Here is a 19,525-nt window from a genome sequence, read left to right as displayed (position 1 = left end):
GCGTGGGTGCTTTCAAGTCAGCAAGGATGAGCGTGGTTGTAACACCCTGTGAACCTGGCCTCTTCTTTCCCCCGCCAGGATCTGCACAGTTTAGATCTAATGATCGGAATCGCTTCAGCGGGCATTGCGGTGTACCGAAAATACATCTGCACAAGTTTCTACCCTTGGTGAGTGCAAACACTTCGGATTGTCTGAATCACGCTTTAAAAAGATGCCGAGCAAAAGTAAAGCTAGCTCTAATTTTAAACTCTCATGTCTGAAGAAGGGCTGGGGCTCTCCCACGAAGCTCTAAGCTCTGAACTCTGAATTTGGTCCCGATGTAGCACTTGGGAACATAAACTTGGATTTTTACTGACTTCCCCCTGCCAGTCGTCTTGTGGTTGGGGTAGCTGGTGGGTAAACGGCACAAGGCAGGTCCTGGAGCTGAGCAACCCTTCCATCCTTGTAGCTAGAGTTTTCCTGCCTGGCCCACAGTCAGGACAAATTTCTGTCACCCGCCAGTCCCACAGCCGCTCAGACCCAACCAAGTAAACACAGAGACTTATATTGCTTACAAACTGTATGGCCGTGGCAGGCTTCTTGCTAACTGTTCTTATAGCTTAAATTAATCCATTTCCATAAATCTATACCTTGCCACGCAGCTCGTGGCTTTCCAGCATCTTTTCATGCTGCTGCTTGTTAGGGTGGCAGCTGGCAGTGACTCCTTCTGCCTTCCTGTTCTCTTATTTCTCCTCTCTGTTAGTCCCGCCTATACTTCCTGCCCAGCCACGGGCCAATCAGTGTTTTATTTATTGACCAATCAGAGCAATTTGACATACAGACCATCCCACAGCACAGCCAAGTGCAGACCATCTCAGACACCTGCACTCAGGCTGGTGGCCCTAATCATCCTCTATGTGGACCTGCTGGGTAAAGCCATGAGGAACCCAAGAACAGGCTCCCACAGGACATACAGAACATCCCACAGCACACCCTTTATGTGTGTGGAATCAGTCCTAGATTCTGGTAACCATGAGCCTGCAAATAATTCAAGCCTTATTTATGTGTGGGTTTTTTTGCCCCTCTACATACATATCTGTAGCAAAGTTTAATCTATGAATTAAGTCCACCGAGAGATTTCAACAATACATAATAAAAACAAACAGTTATCATAGTATACTGTAATGAAAATTATGTGGATATGGCCTCTCTCTCTTGAAAGAGTCAAGTATTTTCAAATTGTGGTGGACCCCAGGCAATTGAAACCAGAGAAAACCAGAGCAGAGATGGGAAAGGGGAGAGTGGAATTGATTTTTCACGATGTGTTTGAGTTTACTGTACTGGGCAAGGGAGCTTTCTTCAGGGAAATATTATACCTCCCGAGTAATGCATCTTTATAAACGACAGCATGAGCGTGTGCAGGGCAAAGGTGGGGCGGGTTGAGGAGAGCACGTGCTGCAGGCTGTGGGAGATATGAACATACAGCATGCATGGAAAAGCAGCCACACGGAAACTTCCAGAAAGGGGAAAGGAGACTTGGATGGCAGAGTTGTGGTACGCCGGATTTGACATTGAGGTTTACACCTGTTTCTCAGCTCATACTGGTGCACTTGAAACTTATGTCCAGTTTGTCGATGCAGGATCTGTATTTCATTCTGCCACTAAAAGATGTACTTGTGGGGAAATGCCTAAATAAGACACACACTTAGAGACATTGGGGTTGCCATTCATTTTGAGTACATTTAATTTTCAACAAAACACACCACAACCTTATTAGTTTTGCCATAGGATCAGTGTGACAGATGATAAGATCTTGAGCCCCTCGCTGGCAACAGGAAATCCCTGTTGGCTAGCTGGGGTGTGGCCTGCGGAGTTCTCTGGCCTGCTCAGGACAAAGGGCCAGGCAGTGGGCACGGACTTGAATCTCCCTTGAAGTGCCTGCTGTCCCCCAGTATCATAGGCCAGAAGCCACCTGAGTCTGGCTTCATCTGTGGCTGGATCTTTGAGAGTTCCATAAACTGGGTCTGGACATCACATTTAAAGGTAGATGGATGCCATAAGGATTCTTTAGTTAGGAAGCTGAAAGCTTCGTAAAGCAAGTTTATAAACAGAAGCTTTGGGGCAGGACGGGCAGGGTCTCTTGATACCCCTCCAGTCCCTCAGGCTCTCCTTCAGATAATGTTGGCGACTCTTCAGCCTCAAACTGGCTCCTGGTAAAGCCTGTCTCTCATGCCCGTGCTGTATTGGTTACTTTTCTGAACACTGACAGAATAGCCGATAGAAGCGACTTAAGGGAAGCAGAGTTGGCTCACAGTTCAGAGGACCCAGTGTGCCATGCAGGTAGGGCGTGGGCACTTGGATGGCTCAGGGATTGGCAGTAAGAGTTTGCAACATGGCCTTCCCGAAGGCCTGATCTTAGTAGATCAGGAAACAGAGAGCTCCGGTTGGAACCTTCAGGGTCCACTCCCACTGATCCTCTTCTGATAGCTAGGGCCTAGTTCCCAAAGGTTCCACAACTTCCCCCAAACAGTACTACGAGCTGGGGACCAAGTGTTCAAACCCATGAGCACTTCACACTCAAACTGTAACAAGTGAAAACCTCAGAGACCAGTAGGAAGGTCAGCACTAGAGAGTAAACTCAAGGTAGATCAGGTCACAGGGCAGGGTACAGAAGCCGCCGCGCCCCCCGCCCCCCCGCCCCCAGCCTGCAGGACTGACTCTAAAGAGGGTAGACTTTGGTACAGGAATGCATTCTAGAAGAAAGGTACAGAGTGAGTGTATCTCCAGGAACAAGGGAGAACATCATGGTCAGTACAAGGTAGATGGTTGATTAGGCCTGAGCATGATGTGCCACGGCCAGTCGCTAGAGAATGACCTGGCCACCAAGAGCCTCACAGGACACCGGTGTGGAGACTTAATCCTCGGTGCTCTAATGAGAACTAGATACTCTCACATGCAGTGGTCACGGGGATATGGCTGTGTGCGTCTCTTTCGTTAGATTATAAATGTCGAGATTGCGGTACCCACTGTCTTGTTCTTTCTGTCCCTGGGACCTGGCACAGGACTTCATCCATCTAGACACTCAGTACAATCCATCTTTCGTGGTGACTGAAGGGCTGTAGGGAGCCCACTGTAGGGCCTTCAGCCTGGAAGTCACATATGCATTCTTCAGATTTGCTCCAGTGGAGAACAGCCAATGAGGCAGTTGCAAGCATTGAGGCAGAACACTCTGAACGGGGGTGGGGGGTGTGCTAGCAGGGGACCCCCATAAGAAGCCATGGGCACACGAGCAGTCTATGCCCAGCAAGACAAGGCTAGGAACCCCAAAACGAATGAATTTGTTCTCCAGACCCCTGTGAAATAGGAAGCTCTGTGTGTGCCCTTCAGCACAAACTGTATGGAGGAGACCTGCCCACCTCAGGGTGTAACATGCTCCATGATGGATGCCTCAGAAGAACTGGATCCAAGAGCCTTCTGGTCCTTACATGACTATCTTGCAGTCACTCCCCAAATTCACGTGTCCAATAAGTGTATCTGCTGGCAGACTACTTCAACTAGCTGTTCGTTTTTAATATATAATGCAAGTGTGCTGTATGTATATGCATTGCTGATCCACTGGGGGAAATGCCACATGAATAAACTTTCACTTTACTTACTCAGCCTGTCTGTTCTAGAATGTTCTTATCAAGGTCTTGATATGATCCTAGTGAATAATAGAGTTCCTTTCTTCCCCCAAATGTTGTATGGCTTGTAGGGGACCCACTCCTACTCCTCCCCCCCACCCCCCAAGTACTCTTGAGCAGGGAGAAGTGAGAAATATTTAGATAGACATATAAAGAGGAGAGAGACTAGAATACAGGATAGCCTCAGGAGGGCCTGGATCATTATCCACCAGCCCCTTCTATCTCTTCTAAAGGGCTTTTTATAGGAATGCTAAGGGGTAGGGCAAAAGACCTCCCCCTAACACAGCCAAGTACAGACCCTTCCAAACACCTGGTAACCATACCTGTGGTCAATCCATCCCCTTATACAGCCCTGCTGTGTAAAGCAAGCTCAGATCTCACTAGGAAACCTCTGTGGACCCCAACAGTAGCTTATAGTAGCTTGTCATAGTGAATACAGTCTGTTTAAGGGGTGAACTTATACTGAGCATGGTAGTCCACATTTGTAATCCCAACACAGAGGGGTCAGAGAGAGTGATCTCTGAGGTCGCTGGCCGGCCAGCCAGCCTAGTCTCATGTAGTTGGTGAGTTCTGGGTCAAATGAGAGGCCCTGTCTCAAAGAACAATGTGGACAGCACCTGAGGAAGGATACCCAAGGTAGACCTCTGGCCTCTACATATGCACCCACATGAACACGCACGCACGCACGCACGCACGCACGCAAGCATGCATGCTGATCTCATTCAACAGTTTTAATGAAAAGTACCAACACTGAGAGCCTATGGTGCATTAAGAATCATGTAAAAACTTAGCATGCTTCCTACCTCTAAATTGTCATAGGACCACGGTAAGAAAAGCTGTGATGGGCCACCACCCAGCGGGTATCACAGGGTCCAAGACCATACAGTCTCTGGAGGCTGAGCCCCAAGCTCAGATCATGGCTCCCAGCCATGACATCACTGCACCTCAATTTCCTCTTCTGGATAAATACTGTTCAGGACTGTTGCAAGACCCAGTGGAGGCAGTGTATATAAAGCCCGCAGCAGTGATCTGGTGCATGAAAATATGCTCCGTGACTGGTAGCTTTCCTTCTGTGTTATGCATACAGGAAAGAGATTCTGTCACACGTGGCTGTTAAGTAACCGAGCTGGGGGACAACCCAGGTCTGTCATCCTTCTGCTCCACACTGCCCTCAGCTGTCGTCCCCTACACAGGCACCAGCAGCTCCTGCAGGGCTGCAGAGTCACAAAGAGGCTCACAGCAAAGAGGGCGCATGGCCCACGCTCCTGGTGATTTAAAAGCCGCCTCACAGTCCAGAGGCCCCACGGAGATCTAGCTCGATCAGCTCCTTGAGTTTGGCCGAGGCACACTCCCAGCAGCCTGTGGTCATCGGTCATGAAATAGAGGACCCATGCCGAAGAGGGTCAGCTAGAGCCCGCCTGAGCCCTGATGTCTTTGCTTGATTTGCATTTTGCTCTATTTTTTGTGTTATGTGTGGTTTTGTTTTGCTTTGCTTTTTACAGGGTGAACATACTCAAAATTTCTTTCAAAAGGAAAAAGTTCTTCATACACCAGCGGCAAAAGCAGGTGAGTTCTGCCCACGCTTGCTGTGTGGGGTTCTGTCCGCTCTTGCCGGGTGAGTTCTGCCCACGCTTGCTGTGTTTGCTGTGTTGTCGAGGCTTCCTCTAGACCCTCAGGGGTGGCTTTCTGTGCCCTAGGAAGGAAAGGCTGTAGCCATCAGGTCTTCAGACCCTGTGGTCCTCTCCATGAGTCAGTCGGCCTCTGGATGGAGAAGGAACTTCCTTTCGAGTCGGAGACTCTAGGTCTAGATCCTGGTTCCTCCCCTGGCACCACCTCTAGCCCGTGTTACCTTCTTTCTAGGAGTTCAAGTAGTGCCCGCTTCTCGGGGAGCTGTTTGAATTAGACAATTAGACGAAAGGGCCCAGCCTGAGCACCCCGCAGAGCCCACACGGCCGACTCCTTCCTTTCCCATGTTCCGAGGGTGATGGCTTATGACCGAGCCTTACAAGAGGAGTCGGCAGGATCCTAGACAACTCTGTTTGTTTGCTTAGCCACGGCAGAAGTACGCTCCGTAGGAAAGCCAAGGCTCCCACAGCCTCCGAGTGAAGGAGCTGGAATTTGAACCGAGGCGCCTGCCCTTTCCACACCACACCCTGTCTTGTTATGCCGCATAGCTGTCCCTGGCTGTCACTGTGTCCATTTCCCAACTTTTCAAAGATGATGTGCCCTTAGACTGACCCCGCACAGTGAATGGGCCCTTAGAAACGGGATCACTAGAGCTCAGAGTACCAAGTTCCTCGGTTGCCTGACTGTCGTCCCCCCCCCCACTCCCACCCCACCCCTAGGGCAAGGAGGGTCAGGGTAGCACCACAATGCATATGGACTTGGAAAAACTAGGTGCAGGTAAACTGAAGGCAAGGCCACAGGGGTGGAATTGCTTATTATATATGAGCACCGGAATTCACCCCAGGGCGAGAAATGGAGACTCCCCAGGGTTCTAATGTCCCTACTGCCTGCTTGATGGAAGAGTGTTTCTTCAGAAACGAGGTGTGCCTGAGGCTGAGTTCCCAAGTTTATCAGATGGTAGCTCCAAGTAAGCTCCCTCTTGAACTATAAGCAGGTTTGAGACAAGAGTGTTTGTGAAGGATCCCACATGGTGAGGAGACATGGATTCAAGTTATTTTTATTATTACACTCACAGAGACAATCCTGCTCCCAAATATTCCTGGGACACTGGGTGTCTGAGGTGTCTGGATGCCTGCTCCCTCCCTCTGTCATACCTTCCCTGGTTATTCTGTGTGGGTTACAAGCTTGACACATTTTAATCATCCTGTACCTTTACGTGAAGTCCCTGCTGTTCTTCCCCCCCAGGCTGAATCCAGGGAACATATCGTGGCCTTCAACATGCTCAATTACCGATCTTGCAAAAACTTGTGGAAATCCTGTGTCGAGCATCATTCATTCTTTCAGGCAAAGAAGTTACTACCTCAGGAAAAGAATGTTCTGTCTCAGTACTGGACTCTAGGCTCCAGGAACCCCAAAAAGTGAGTATGCTTTAGGGGGACCATCCATGCTAACCTGAGATGTTAATATGTGCTAGTTGCCCCTGGGTCATAGACATCCTTGGGCAGAGCGGCACCTCTGAGGCTGGACCCCAGAATTTAGAACCCTGAATGGCGGCTGAGTGTCTCCAGGGGAAGCTGGGCCCTTTATGTACCTATTCAGGTACATCTCAGATCGCCAGCATTAGCTTTTGCTCCCTCAAGCCTGTTGTCATATGAGTTCCCAGACAGCTGGAATTGGAATCACAGCTGCCACCACACCCTGTCCAACGAAGGACACTGAGTGTCATTCTGGTGTCAGCATGTTAGGCTTTTCACAGCCTGAAGCCACTAAGCCAGCCCCTCCTACACCACGTTAGTTCATAGGCACCCCATCAAAATGAGCAAAGGTTTCCAGAGTCTGGTGACTTTGGAATATATTACCAAAAATAGCTACCAAATAATAGTTATAATTGACAATTACCTGGTATTTATAAAGAGGAACATAATTATATTTAATTCTTGTAATGAACCTGAGATAAATGCTACCTACAGAAATGATATTCCAAATATTTAATGATAAGAATAGTAAAATAAATTTACATATATATGTCATGTACATTATAATTTTTAAAAATAGCTATATATTGGGTCATTAAGTAAAGTAACTGTGGGGCTTATGATTTTGTTTCTTCTAAGACAGCTTTGTATAAGAGGCAGCAGGAATTGTTTATCACGTTGTTAGAATTTCTAAGCCATTTGCTGGTTTTTCCGAATTGTGATTGATCGTGGTAAATGTGGCTTTTTCTAAATGAGGCTCAAGTATGAGCTATTATTTGATGTGAAATTTGATAAGAATGTTCCAGTGGCTTTCCTATTACATGTTAGTCTTTAGGTAACATAATGATTTTGTAAGTGGCAAATTGCCTCTGGTAGGGGAGGTATTATGTCGTGTGAACCAAGAGCAAACATCGTTTTTAAAGCGTTTAGCTCTCACCGTTCTGTCTAGTATTTGTCTGCATTCAATATTCTCCTACAGAGTAGGCCGTGAGAATAATGTTGTTGAGGCACCTGAGGATCTGCCCTGTACCCAGGACGCTACACAGAAACCCAATCCTCTTCCTGCCTGGTGGTCCCTCCAGCCAGAGGCATTGGATGAGAGATAGACCCAAGCGTGGTGAGCTCAGCCACCAGCAATAGCCCCACTGTCTACAAAGAGCTCACCTGCTCCTGGGTCCCAGCGCCAGCATTGACAGCCCAGATAGCCGCAGCTGGGACACAGGCCGGGCCTCTTTGTTAGGCACTCACTGGGTCACTCCATCCTGGGGATTTCCCTGGTGGAAGTAATGCCGAACACTCCAGGCCTGGCATCCCTCACCGTGAGCCTCAGGAACCTAGCCTGTGCAGCGGCAGGAGCAGCAGCAGCAGCGATGGCAGATCAGCGGCCCCCTGTCTCTGAGAGTCTGCCAGTGTGCTCAGAGCGGCAGAATCAGACTCGGGTGCTGCAGCAGGTCAGATTGGCAGTCAAAAGTCAGGTTAATGAAACAAAAAAATCGGTTTTTTTTTTTGTGACCTCTTCAGCATAAAAATATAATTGAGCTAAAGCACAAGGCATAGATACACCAGTGAATGCTACTGGATACGGCTTCCTTGCCTCAGTGGCCGTGTAAGTAGTGATCTCACTACAGACGTGCAGTGAGATGGCGTGGAGTTTGCAGGGGCCTCCTTGTTGTCAGTGCATTGTTTGTGTGGCCCCACTCAGATGATATATTACTGTTTATGTGGTCATTAAAAGGAAGCATCCTTCTTCCAAATAAGAATTGGCTAGACCTCGCCAGGCAGTGGTGGCCCATGCCTTTTTAATCCCAGCACTCAGGAGGCAGAGGAAGGTGGATCTCTGAGCTCAAGGCCAGCCTGGTCTATAGAGCGAGTTCCAGGACAGCCAGGGCTACACAGAGAACCCTTGTCTTGAAAAACAAAAACAAACCAACAAAATTGGCTAGAACAAATTCTCCAGGCAGGTGAGAGGTGGCCCATGAAGGACTGAAAGGGTACATTCCAACACAGAGTTCAAATCCTCCATCTCTCACCTGAGTTTTAGTCTGCTGCCTGTTTCCTTCTGCAAACTTCTCTATCTACAGCCAGTATTAGGTGCTGGGTTCTGGTCATCTTCTGTGACATAAGGACAGCAACAGTCGTCTGTTGTATCTCCAGATGTGTGGGTTAGGACTTCAGGAAGGGCTTTCCAGTGACTCCTGTGCCCCATTATACATGCTCTGATAGGCAGGGATCTTGTGGCAATCAGGTGCCAGCAGCCACCTTTAATCCTCTACAGAGGGTCGCTTGAGGCATGGAAGGCAGTTTGGGGTCCAAGCCATCAGCTTCTTATTGGTACCATCTTTCAGTATACTGTTAATTTTGACTCTTAAATTGTCTTTTGTTTTTACATTCACTTACTTATGTGTAGGGGTGGGGTGGGGGAACACACATGCAGGCCATGGTACCCATGTGGAGGTCCAAGGACAACTTCTGGGAGCCAGTTCTCTTCTCTCCTGTGGGTCTCGGGGGTGGAACTGAAGTCATTACCCGCGGAGCCGGCTAACCAGCCCTTATCACTTTCATTCACTTCACAAATGAGGAAACCAAGCTCCAGTCCAGCCCCAGGGTGCATCTGTACATCTGTGTGTTGGGCCCGGTGATAGGTTCCATGAAAGAAGAATTTGATCATTATTTTCCAGAGACAATGGCACAGTTTCAAGTTTCTATTAATAACCCGTGACATGTGCTTTAGGGATCTGCCACATTAAACCTTGGAGTCATGCTGCCTGATGGCCTTATTTTAATTTTACATCCTTAATCAGTGGTCCTGTGGCTTCTAATATGTGACCTCAGGGGAAGGGGTCTCCTAGTGATACTGCAGTTAGCACTTTGATTGGAGTGACGGTGACATTCGTTGTGATAAACTGGTGCCTAGATTTTGTTGTATTTCTTTGTTCTGTTGTTTTTGTCTGTCAGTTGGTTTTAGGCCATAAGGAAATCTACAGAATACTTAAGGCATTAGAGCATGGTATAAAATTGGAAATGCCAGCACTGTTACCGCTGACCAGACTTCAAACGATTTACTGAGGCAATCTCTTCCTCAGGATTTCAGTTTTCTAGCTATAAGTATAAAGTCAGAAATATCCTTCACCTAAGACAAAGACTATGACCTGAAACAGTTCTAAGTACATCCGCAGCTTCTCTGTCAAAGATTCCCCAGTGATTTATGATCGCCACATCTGCTGGCTGGCCAGGGGGACGGGGAGCATCTGGAAGGATGATGTTGCCTTTGTTCATGCCAGGGGAGGCCAGTGAGGTAGATCTCTGAAGTGATGGGGTCTGCGCTGGTCTGGCATTCCTTCTAACCTGGGAGCTTTGGTGATCAACCAGAAGCAGCTTGACTGTTTAAAGTTGTGGAGACACAGAAGCATTTCCACCAAAAGACAAGGTGTAACCTAAAGAAATTCCAGAACAAGAAAAGTCTGAGGCCAGCGGGATGGTTCAACGGGTAAAGGCAAGGCACCTGCTGCCAAGCCTGGCGACCTGAGTTCGATCCCCAGCCCCACATGGTGGAAAGACAAAACTGACTCCTGCAAGTTGTTTACTGACCTCCGCGTGTACACCACACCACACCCACACACGTGTGTACACACACCCAGGGCTGGTGTCCGTGGGGTGCTAAGTAAGTGCCTTCAGAGAGGGTTCTGGGGAGACTGTATTTCACAGATGCTGCGCTTGCTTTCTTGTTGGACATGTCAGTGTGGAAAGTGACCCTGCATCTGCCTTTTCAGGTCTGTAAATAACCAGTATTGCAAAAAGGTGATTGGAGGGATGGTGTGGAACCCAGCCATGAGGAGATCCTTATCGGTGGAACGGCTAGAAACCAAGAGCCTGCCTTCTCGGTCCCCGCCCATCACCCCCAACTGGTATGTCCTCTGTGGTGCAGCAGCAGCAGCAGCAGCAGCAGCAGATACCTGCTCTCTTTTAAACACAGAGTCAGCTCTAAATGCCTCAACAGGGACGGCCAAAAGTCAGACTTCCATGTGCATTCCACATGTTGTAGAAGGAGCATCCATGTCAAGGCATAGAGACCCTTTCCATACTGGATAATGCTAAGGTGGCCTTAAAATAATAATAATAAATCCACCTATTCATGGGATGCGCTGTGATATTCCAATACATGTGTAATATTCAAGTCAACTGTCATATCCATCAGACAAATAACATTTTTTAAGTTTTTTAAACCTAAAGTTTTGTAATAGATTTTTTTTTTAAATCCCTTCAGGTAGCTGGACATGGTGGTGAATATTTGTAAGCTTAGCATTCAGGAGCCTGAGGCAAGAGAATCAAGAGTTCAAGGCCAACTTGGGCTACATGGACCCAATATCACATAGATAGTTAGATAGATAGATAGATAGATAGATAGATAGATAGATAGATAGATAGATAGATAGATAGATAGATATAGATACATCCTTTCTACTAGCTGTTTTGAAATATTCATTTGATTAATTGATTATTATGCACCACAGTTCCCTTGCTGTGTTAGAATATCAGACATAATCCATCCTATCTAACTACACTCCTGAAGTGCTTCTGTAAAAAATTAATAAATTGCTGGATGGTGGTGACGTGCACCTTTAATCCTAGTACTCCAGAGGCAGAGGCAGGTGGATCTCTAAGTTCGAGGTCAGTCTGATCTACAGAGCGAGTTCCAGGACAGACAGGGCTATACAGAGAAACCCTGTCTTGAAAAATAATAATAATAATAATAATAATAATAATAATAATAATAATAATAATTGGGGAAGGGCCCGAGAGCATAGCTCAGTGATAAAGTACTTCTACAGCATGGGCAGACCCTGGTTTCATTTTACAACCCTGTAAAATAAATAAAAAATAATATTTGGAACCTGAGGCCTGCTGTAATGTCTGCCTTAGAATCGTAGCATGTGGTAGCATCTTAAACACTTTAAGCTTCAGAAGTTCATGGTAAAGAATTTAAAAGCATAAAGGATGAAAAGAGAAAAGAAACCCTCAGGGTTCTAAGTTTACCTCAAATGGAATAATGTATGAATGCTTCTTCTTAAGCTTATTTCAGAAAAGGGTCAAATGGAATCTTCTAGTAGTTATTTTAATGGTCCACAAAGATATCAAGCATTTTTCGTGAATGTCTCCTAAAAGGCCAAGCATCAGCAACAGGAGATGTGAAGCAGGGAAAGATTGGACCCTGGCTCCATAGGATTAGCAGTGTGAACCTGGACTTTCCCTAGTGAGGATCTAGATCTGTGGGCTTAAGGGATATGGGGAGAGAGGCCTGCTAGGAAGGGACCCTCCAGAGCACAGGGGGCCATGTGTCCTGGGCAGTGGTGGTGATGATGAGAACAAGTGTGCTATAAAGCTCCAGCTCTATTTATGTGGAAATTGTCAAGGAGCCAGAGAGAGCCCCAGGAGAGATCCAGGAGAATAGCAAGGTTGGATGCTACTACATCACTGGCTTGGACCTCTTGCTGCTCATTAAAGATCCTTTCCCAGAAGTCACAAGAGCCATCTTGCTTCCACAATGGACACAAATTATTGATTGTGAAGGGGCAGGGCGGATTGCAAGTCCCTGAGAGTCCCAGAGAGAAAGAGCCGACCAAGGGGAGCTGGGAACGCTGCAGGAGAAAAGTGCACTAACTGTCATGTGACACCCGGCCTGGCCCAGGTGCAGTCCCAAGTGTTCCACGAACACTGCCTCATTTGGCTCATTCTCAGAAGCTGTAAGTACAGCTGAGGCCAGAGGTGACGGCACTTACCTAAAGTCAGCTGACTACTGCTGGTAATGGAAAGCGGAACAGTGTTCTGATGCCCATCACATTACAGGTGTTGGATAAGGAGAGCATTTAAAAAAAAAAAAAAAAAAAGAACAGGTCTGCAGAGATGGCTGTGTGTTAAGTACTTGCTGTACAAACAGGAGGACTGAGCTCCAATGCTAGCACTCACATTAAAAAGCAAGGCACGAGCGCCGGGCGTTGGTGGCGCACGCCTTTAATCCCAGCACTCGGGAGGCAGAGGCAGGCGGATCTCTGTGAGTTCGAGGCCAGCCTGGGCTACCAAGTGAGCTCCAGGAAAGGCGCAAAGCTACACAGAGAAACCCTGTCTTGAAAAACCAAAAAAAAAAAAAAAAAAAAAAAGCAAGGCACGGACATAGATGCCTGTAATCCCAGGGCTGGGAGTCAGGAGATGGGAGGACCCCAGGGTAGCTGGGTTAATTTATGTGGAATTATTATTATTATGAGCTCCAAGTTCAGCGAGAGACCCTGTCTTAAAAAATAAGGTAGAAAGTGACAGAAGAAGACACACTCAACACCAGCCTCTGACTATGCATGCACATGCATGGACACACATGCACACATAAACAATTACACATCCACCACACATACACACCATTTTTAAAGTCAGCTTTCCTTCTTGGATCAAGGGAGATTCAGTGAGAAGTAACACACGTTGCCTTCTAAACCTGTCAATGTGCATTGTTGGATTGGTGAGAAAACTTCAAGATGGCTTAAACCTTCTAGAGGAGTAGCTCACTCTTAATCAATACTCACTGACCAGAAGGTTTATTTCTGCCTATTTCTAAGCTGAGACTATGGTTCTGGGGGCCAGACTACTTACCCGAACGTGTCAGAGACCAGTGTCGCCCTGGCTGGATTCTGCTGGAGTAAGAATGACCTCACTGGCTCATATTTATTTTGGTTATTTTTGAGACAAGTTCTCATTAATTCCCCTGACTGCCCCTTAGCATTTGATCCTCACGAGTGCTGGAGTGACGGGTGTGTACCGCCACACCCAGCTCCGGATCTGACTTTCTAAGCACCAGTCAGGGCATCATCCACAGCGAGGCCGGGTCACAAAGTCACTCAGCTGCCATGGGGTCGAACCTCTGTGTGAGAATTGCTCTCAGCCCTTTGCACCACACTTCTCCCCTCCGCAGGCGAAGTCCGCGGCTCCGGCACGAAATCCGAAAGCCCCGCCATTCCTCTGCGGACAACCTCGCCAATGAGATGACCTACATCACAGAAACCGAAGATGTCTTCTACACCTACAAGGGATCCCTGTCCCCCAAAGACAGTGATTCCGAAGTTTCCCAGAACCACAGCCCACACCGAGAGTAAGAGTCACGTATTTTCTGTATCTTTGTTTCTGCTTTGGGCTGCTGAGGAGTTTGCTGCTCAGGCCTGGGGGCCAGTGGAGAAGAGGCAGGCAGGCGCTCTCCTGAGATGGGAACATAAACCCATGTGCCTGCCTGAGCAGGAGACAGACAACCTGTGTGCCCGGAGCTCAGAGGAGACCAGGTCCTGCCCTCCAAGGACCTGTCGTACCTGTAGCAGCAGCGTCTTGTTTAAGACATTTCTGTGCTGCACAAGTCAAGGGCCATGTTTGCCCTGACTCCTCTGTGTCATGGAAGCTTTGCCCCGTGACCTTCGTCGTCGTCAGTGCCATCCTGACATCCGGGAGCCTTCTTAGAATGACAGTATGCCCTCGGGTTTTGTTTCCTTTCCACCTTAGATTAATAGTGTAAAGAGAAAAAAAAAAAAAAAAAAAAAAACGAGACAAAAGCGGGCTACCAAAATGGCAAGGCGGGTCAAGGCAACTTATTGGCAAGTTTGTTTACCTGAGTCTGATACCCACGTGGTGGAAGGAGAGACCCAGCTTCCTCCACCACATGTCCTCAGACCTCCACGTGTATATGCGCACACCTTTAATCCCAGCACTCGGGAGGCAGAGCCAGGTGGATCTTTGTGAGTTCGAGGCCAGCCTGGTCTACAGAGGGGGATCCAGGACAGGCACCAAAACTACACAGAGAAAAAAAAAACAAAAAACAAAAACCTGTCTCAAAAAACCAAAAAAAGAAAAAAAAATGCTTCAAGTAGCCTTTTTATTGTGAAGTGTCCGTCAAGGACGGCTTCTTCTTCTTCTCCTCAAGCCTCCTGTGTCCTCTTTTATTGTTTGCAGCAGAGGGCAATGCACTTCGATTGGCCCCTCCACGGTGGCGTGCAGTGTGGGGCCACTGAACATCTGGTCTTCCACTGTCCTGTTCGGTATTCACTTGCCACAGGCTTCATGGAGTCCAGGCTCGCCTCTGACTTGCTGCGTAGCTGAAGATGATCCTGAACTCTTGATCCTCCTGTCTTGACCTCCTAAATGCTGGGATGACGGTCATGTGCCACATACACAGTTTACATCCACTCCTCCTAAAGTCACTTTCCCGCCCCCCCCCCTTCCTCCCTCATTGATGAAGGCCAGGAAAAAGCGTGTCTGTTCTGAAAGGCGGCTTTGGGCCTTTTGTTTAGTTATTCGGTGACAGCTAGTGCGTCTGCTCCCTCTTTGCCTTGATTCCCAGAGAGAGCTCAGAGCTGCTCGCTCAGCTGTTAGACTCGACTGTTTGCTTCCCCTGACCCAGGTGTCTGGTACGGCCTCTTCTGCATTCCTCACCTTTAATATACAGTTCTCTCATGTCTGTGTGCTTGGGAGAGGCTGTCTCATATTTTGAAGCAGATAAGACGGAGGTCATAAATAATATCTTTAAATTAAATCGTGATAGGAAAGGGTTAGGCATTCGGAAGCCAATCTTAGCCACTGAGTATTTGAACCATGAAGTGCCACATAATTGCCCAAACCAAGAAGGGTAATGTCTCCCCCGTTGGAACAGCAGGCCCTTTGGTCAAGAAGTAAATGTTGACCACGGAAGCTGCTAAAGCTTCAGGCATTAAGTATGTCCTGCATGTGCATTAGGCATTCACAGGTGAATTGCAGATCTCCCCACTTCCACTGGGGGTGTGTCGGGGGGAGGGGCTTGTTTCTCTGTCCCTGAACAGAGACCCAAACATGGTCTTCAGATGATCTGCATTTTTAACACCTTTACTGACATGGTCCCTGTGGTCGATATTTCCTGTAACCCGAACCTCAGGATTCTTTTGTTGAAGTGATCGCTGTCTGTCACTGCAGCTTGCGCCCTGCTGCACTGTTCCGGAAGCTGCCGAGGGGTGTGAGCTTCGTGGCATGAACCTGTGGCTTTGGGAACTATGAGCAGATATCTAGAAATGCAAAGCAGGGGTATAGAAGGTGGCTGTTAGAACCAGTCTGAGTTCTCCTTGGCCTCCGGACTCTGTGACTTTATCCCCCAGCAAGAGATACAGGCTGGTCTGAACTTAATTGAAAAGAAACTCTACCGGTAACGCTGTATTTACAAAACGTTTAAGAAGCGTCTGACATGTTTTCTACAGCAGATTTGTGTTAAGAGTCTAAAAGAAGTGTTCTGTCAAAGAAATCAGAGGAGCGAGCTCACAGACAGCGAGGAGGGCCCTTTGGAGGCAGAGTTAAGTGTAATGTTCTGTCCTCATTCAGAAAAGAAAAGAAAAAGAGAGAAAAGCGTGCTGGGTCCCATCACCCGCACCCCGCCCACCCCGCCCCCAGCCGCACAGGGAAGGAACATCGTCCCAGCAGATGAGTCACTGGTCTGTTCCATATTTATAGCAGCGCCGCAGAGTTTATGATTATAGTTTTGAAGCCTTGGCAGCGCGCTTTGTGCCCAGGCCGGCTGTGCGCTTTTGTTATTCCCGGCTCTGCTCTCTACTCTTCCTTGCTTCCACAGGAAGTTCAGATTCTGGCAGAGGAGCAGATTTTCTTCAGGGCAGGAACAAAAACCAAAATCCCCCATCTCCTCACACCAGGGAGGGGGTGTGTGCTGAGGAAGAGCCCACCCTTGGAGCTGCCACTGGGGGGAAACAAGGGTACCGGCGGCTCGGGCTTGTGTCCCAAAGACTTACTTGGTGGGTGCTTCTTGGTCATGGTTGTTTCGGTGGGTCACCAATATGGCGCCCCGTGTGAGTCTCACTTCCTGACATAGTAGCCTATTGGCTGTTGGCTCCTTTCCAGAAGGCCTGTCCTCTTCCATAAGACGTAAGATAACTCTTATCTTCATTTTAAAATGTGTGTGATTTGGGCGGGACCTTATGGCAGTCTTCTTCTCCATCTTACAGCCACAGAGGAAGAGTTTGTGTGGCCCCATCTTCTGAGCCCCCCGGGGTCTGCGCACCCTACCAGTGACAGGGTTCCCTGCACTATGACGGTCTTTTGTCCTGTTAGACACTCAGGTTGTTGGTACAGTTGACCCTCCCTGCCCACATGCTCTGCAGCCACAGACTAAATCATGTCCAGTGTCATGAGGCCTGCCCTGATCGCAGAGCTAAACACGCACAGATTTTATTTTTTCTTGTCAGGACAGTGAGTGCTTATGCAACATTTACACTGGATTGGTATTGTGAGTTATCTAGAGATGATTTAAAAAACACAGGAGGGTATATATAGATCAATGAAAACATTAGAGCATTTTATATAAGATACTTAAGCATGGGCAATGGAGGGTGCCCTGGAATGGCTCCTCAGGGGATACTGAAGGACAACTGTGCTTTTCTCAGACTGTGCTTGTCTTAGTTAGGGTTTCTATTGCTGTGAAGAGACACCATGACCACGGCAGCTCTTATAAAGGAAAACATTTAATTTGGGGTGCCTCACTTACAATTTCAGAGGTTCAGTCCATTATTACCATGGCAGGAAGCATGGTGGTGTGCAGGCAGACATGGTGCTGGAGCTCAGAGTCCTTCCATCTTGATCCAAAGGCAACAGGAAGTGAACTGACTCACCGGGCATGGCTTGAGCATAGATGAGACCTCAAAGCCTGCCTCTAAGTGACACAGTTCTTCCAACAAGACTACACCCATTCCAACAAGGCCACACCACCTAACAGTACCGCTCCCTTTTGGGGGCAGATGGGGAGGGCATTTTCTTTCAAACCACCACAGTAATCTACATTTTGATGCTGGCCTAGCATGCAGGCTCCTGCCTCTGGCTCCTGGAAAGCACACCATATTGCTTTCCAGTGCTTTTGGCAGCCCTGCCTTGAAGAACAGTAGTTCTTGGGCTGGAGAGATGGCTCAGGGGTTAAGAGCACTGGCTGTTCTTCCAGAGGTCCTGAGTTCAATTCCCAGCACCCACATGGTGGCTCATAACCATCTGTAATGAGATCTGATGCCCTCTTCTGGCCTGCAGGGATACATGCAGACAGAACACTGTATACATAATAAATAAATAAATCTTAAAAAAAAAAAAAAACAGTAGTTCTTTAAGTTAGCATCCTAGTTCTTCTTGACACTTTCCACCTTTTCCTTCCACTACTCTCTGGGAACACTTGATCCCCATACCAGAGGACAGTGCAACACCAAATGTGGGAGGGGATCCGCTACCATCCAAGGGTCTCTTCAGGGAGCCAGGGACAGGGTTTCATTGGGTGTAGGTAAGAGGGACAGAGTTTCATTAGGTGTGGATAAGGTAGAGGTGATGGCCATTATCCCTGAGCCAGACCAGGTCTCAACCCAGTCTCTGCTCTTGACCTTCGTATTGGTGGTATGACTCCCGTGTGTCTTGGGGAGGGACCATCGTCTCAGAGACACCCAGTTTGCACCTGCTGGGACCTCAGCCTTCCTCTGTCCTCTTTGCCTTCTGCCGTCCTCATTCATGTGGCTGGTCCTGATCTGCATCGCCACCACCATCCCCCGACATCTTTTGAATCAGAGAAAACATCCTACACACGTATTCCATGGGAAGTGGTGCTGTTTCTCATCTCTCAACATTGCAGCTCTTCAGACACTATGGTTCTCTCATGACTTTTGTTTCTGATGCTTGTTACATCTATAGTCCCAGTGTCCGACAGTTTATCTCTCTGCCCCTTTCTGCCCAGGGAGTGTGACTCTCTCCCTCTGCCTGCTCTGTTTCCCAGAGGATGGAGACAGGTCTCTCGCTGTTGCCTACCTCCTGTCTGGAGGTGACTTCTTGCTTCCTTCACCCTACCTCTTTCTCCTTTTCAGTAACTTCTGTGAATTCCCTCATTCCATGGGGCAGTGTCTCCTCCCTCCGACTCGGATCCCCTTCAGCTCCACGGGGAACACCAACCAAACTGAAGAGAAAGCCATGCCATCCTGCATCTTCTCTCTCTGCATTTCATCATCTGCCTGCCCAGCTTCTCATCATCCCATTCCCTCTTTGAGTCTCTGTCCATCCATCCTGAACACCGAGCAGAATGTCATTGTGCTCGGCAGGAACAAACCTTCTATGTGTAGTTGATCCATCCAAAAACTAGCTGCTTGTTTATTAAGGCACTACCTGTTGGTAGAATAACCTCGCCAACCCCAGCCCTATTGAGAAGATAGGTTGGGGTGTGGGATATCTTAGAATATGTCAATGGTTGTAGTGACTACTGTTCACTGTTTTAAAATAGGATTAAATGTTTTTAGGTTTACTGTATTTTATGTGTATGTGTGTTGTGCCTGCATGTATGTATGTGTACCATGTATGTACCTGATGCTCCTGGAGTTCAGGAGAGAGCACGGAGTCCCCCGAAACTGAAGTGGTAGAAGGTTGTGAGCCACCATGTGGGTGCTGACAGCCAAGCCCAGGTCCTCTGCAAGAGCAAATGTTCTCATCTGCTGAGCCGTGTTCCCTGTTTTAGGTAGATCAAAGGGTGTTTTGTTTTTTTGAGACAGGGTCTGTCTACATAGCCCTGGCTGTCCTGGAACTCACTGTGAAGACTAGGGTTTTGTATTAGGAAGAGAAAAACACTTTGAAACCCTGTGAAATAAAACTCACAAACTTGTAGCTGGAGAGCTTTTCTCTCTGGGTCCCACCAAGTCCCGCCAGTCCCGGAGCCCACTTATAAAATAAACACACAGACGCTTACATTAT

At 48.0% G+C, this 19,525-nt stretch overlaps 1 protein-coding gene across 8 annotated transcripts in view; it reads left to right on the top strand.

Annotated features, from left to right (window-relative positions):
- Window positions 1–19,525, top strand: part of Ptpn3 (protein tyrosine phosphatase non-receptor type 3) — a 162,206-nt gene that overhangs the window by 104,511 nt on the left and 38,170 nt on the right. For all 8 annotated transcript variants that reach the window (XM_076564246.1, XM_076564247.1, XM_076564250.1 and 5 more), the window contains exons 10-14: window positions 79–167; window positions 5,165–5,228; window positions 6,534–6,706; window positions 10,534–10,668; window positions 13,719–13,895. In XM_076564246.1, coding sequence (XP_076420361.1) covers window positions 79–167; window positions 5,165–5,228; window positions 6,534–6,706; window positions 10,534–10,668; window positions 13,719–13,895 — 638 coding nt within the window. The remainder of the gene's footprint in view (window positions 1–78; window positions 168–5,164; window positions 5,229–6,533; window positions 6,707–10,533; window positions 10,669–13,718; window positions 13,896–19,525) is intronic.

Source organism: Peromyscus maniculatus, chromosome 2 (assembly GCF_049852395.1).
Source record: "Peromyscus maniculatus bairdii isolate BWxNUB_F1_BW_parent chromosome 2, HU_Pman_BW_mat_3.1, whole genome shotgun sequence".
Lineage (NCBI taxonomy): Eukaryota > Metazoa > Chordata > Mammalia > Rodentia > Cricetidae > Peromyscus > Peromyscus maniculatus.
Note: the sequence above shows the minus strand (reverse complement) of the source record. Positions and strands in the feature narration are given on the sequence as shown.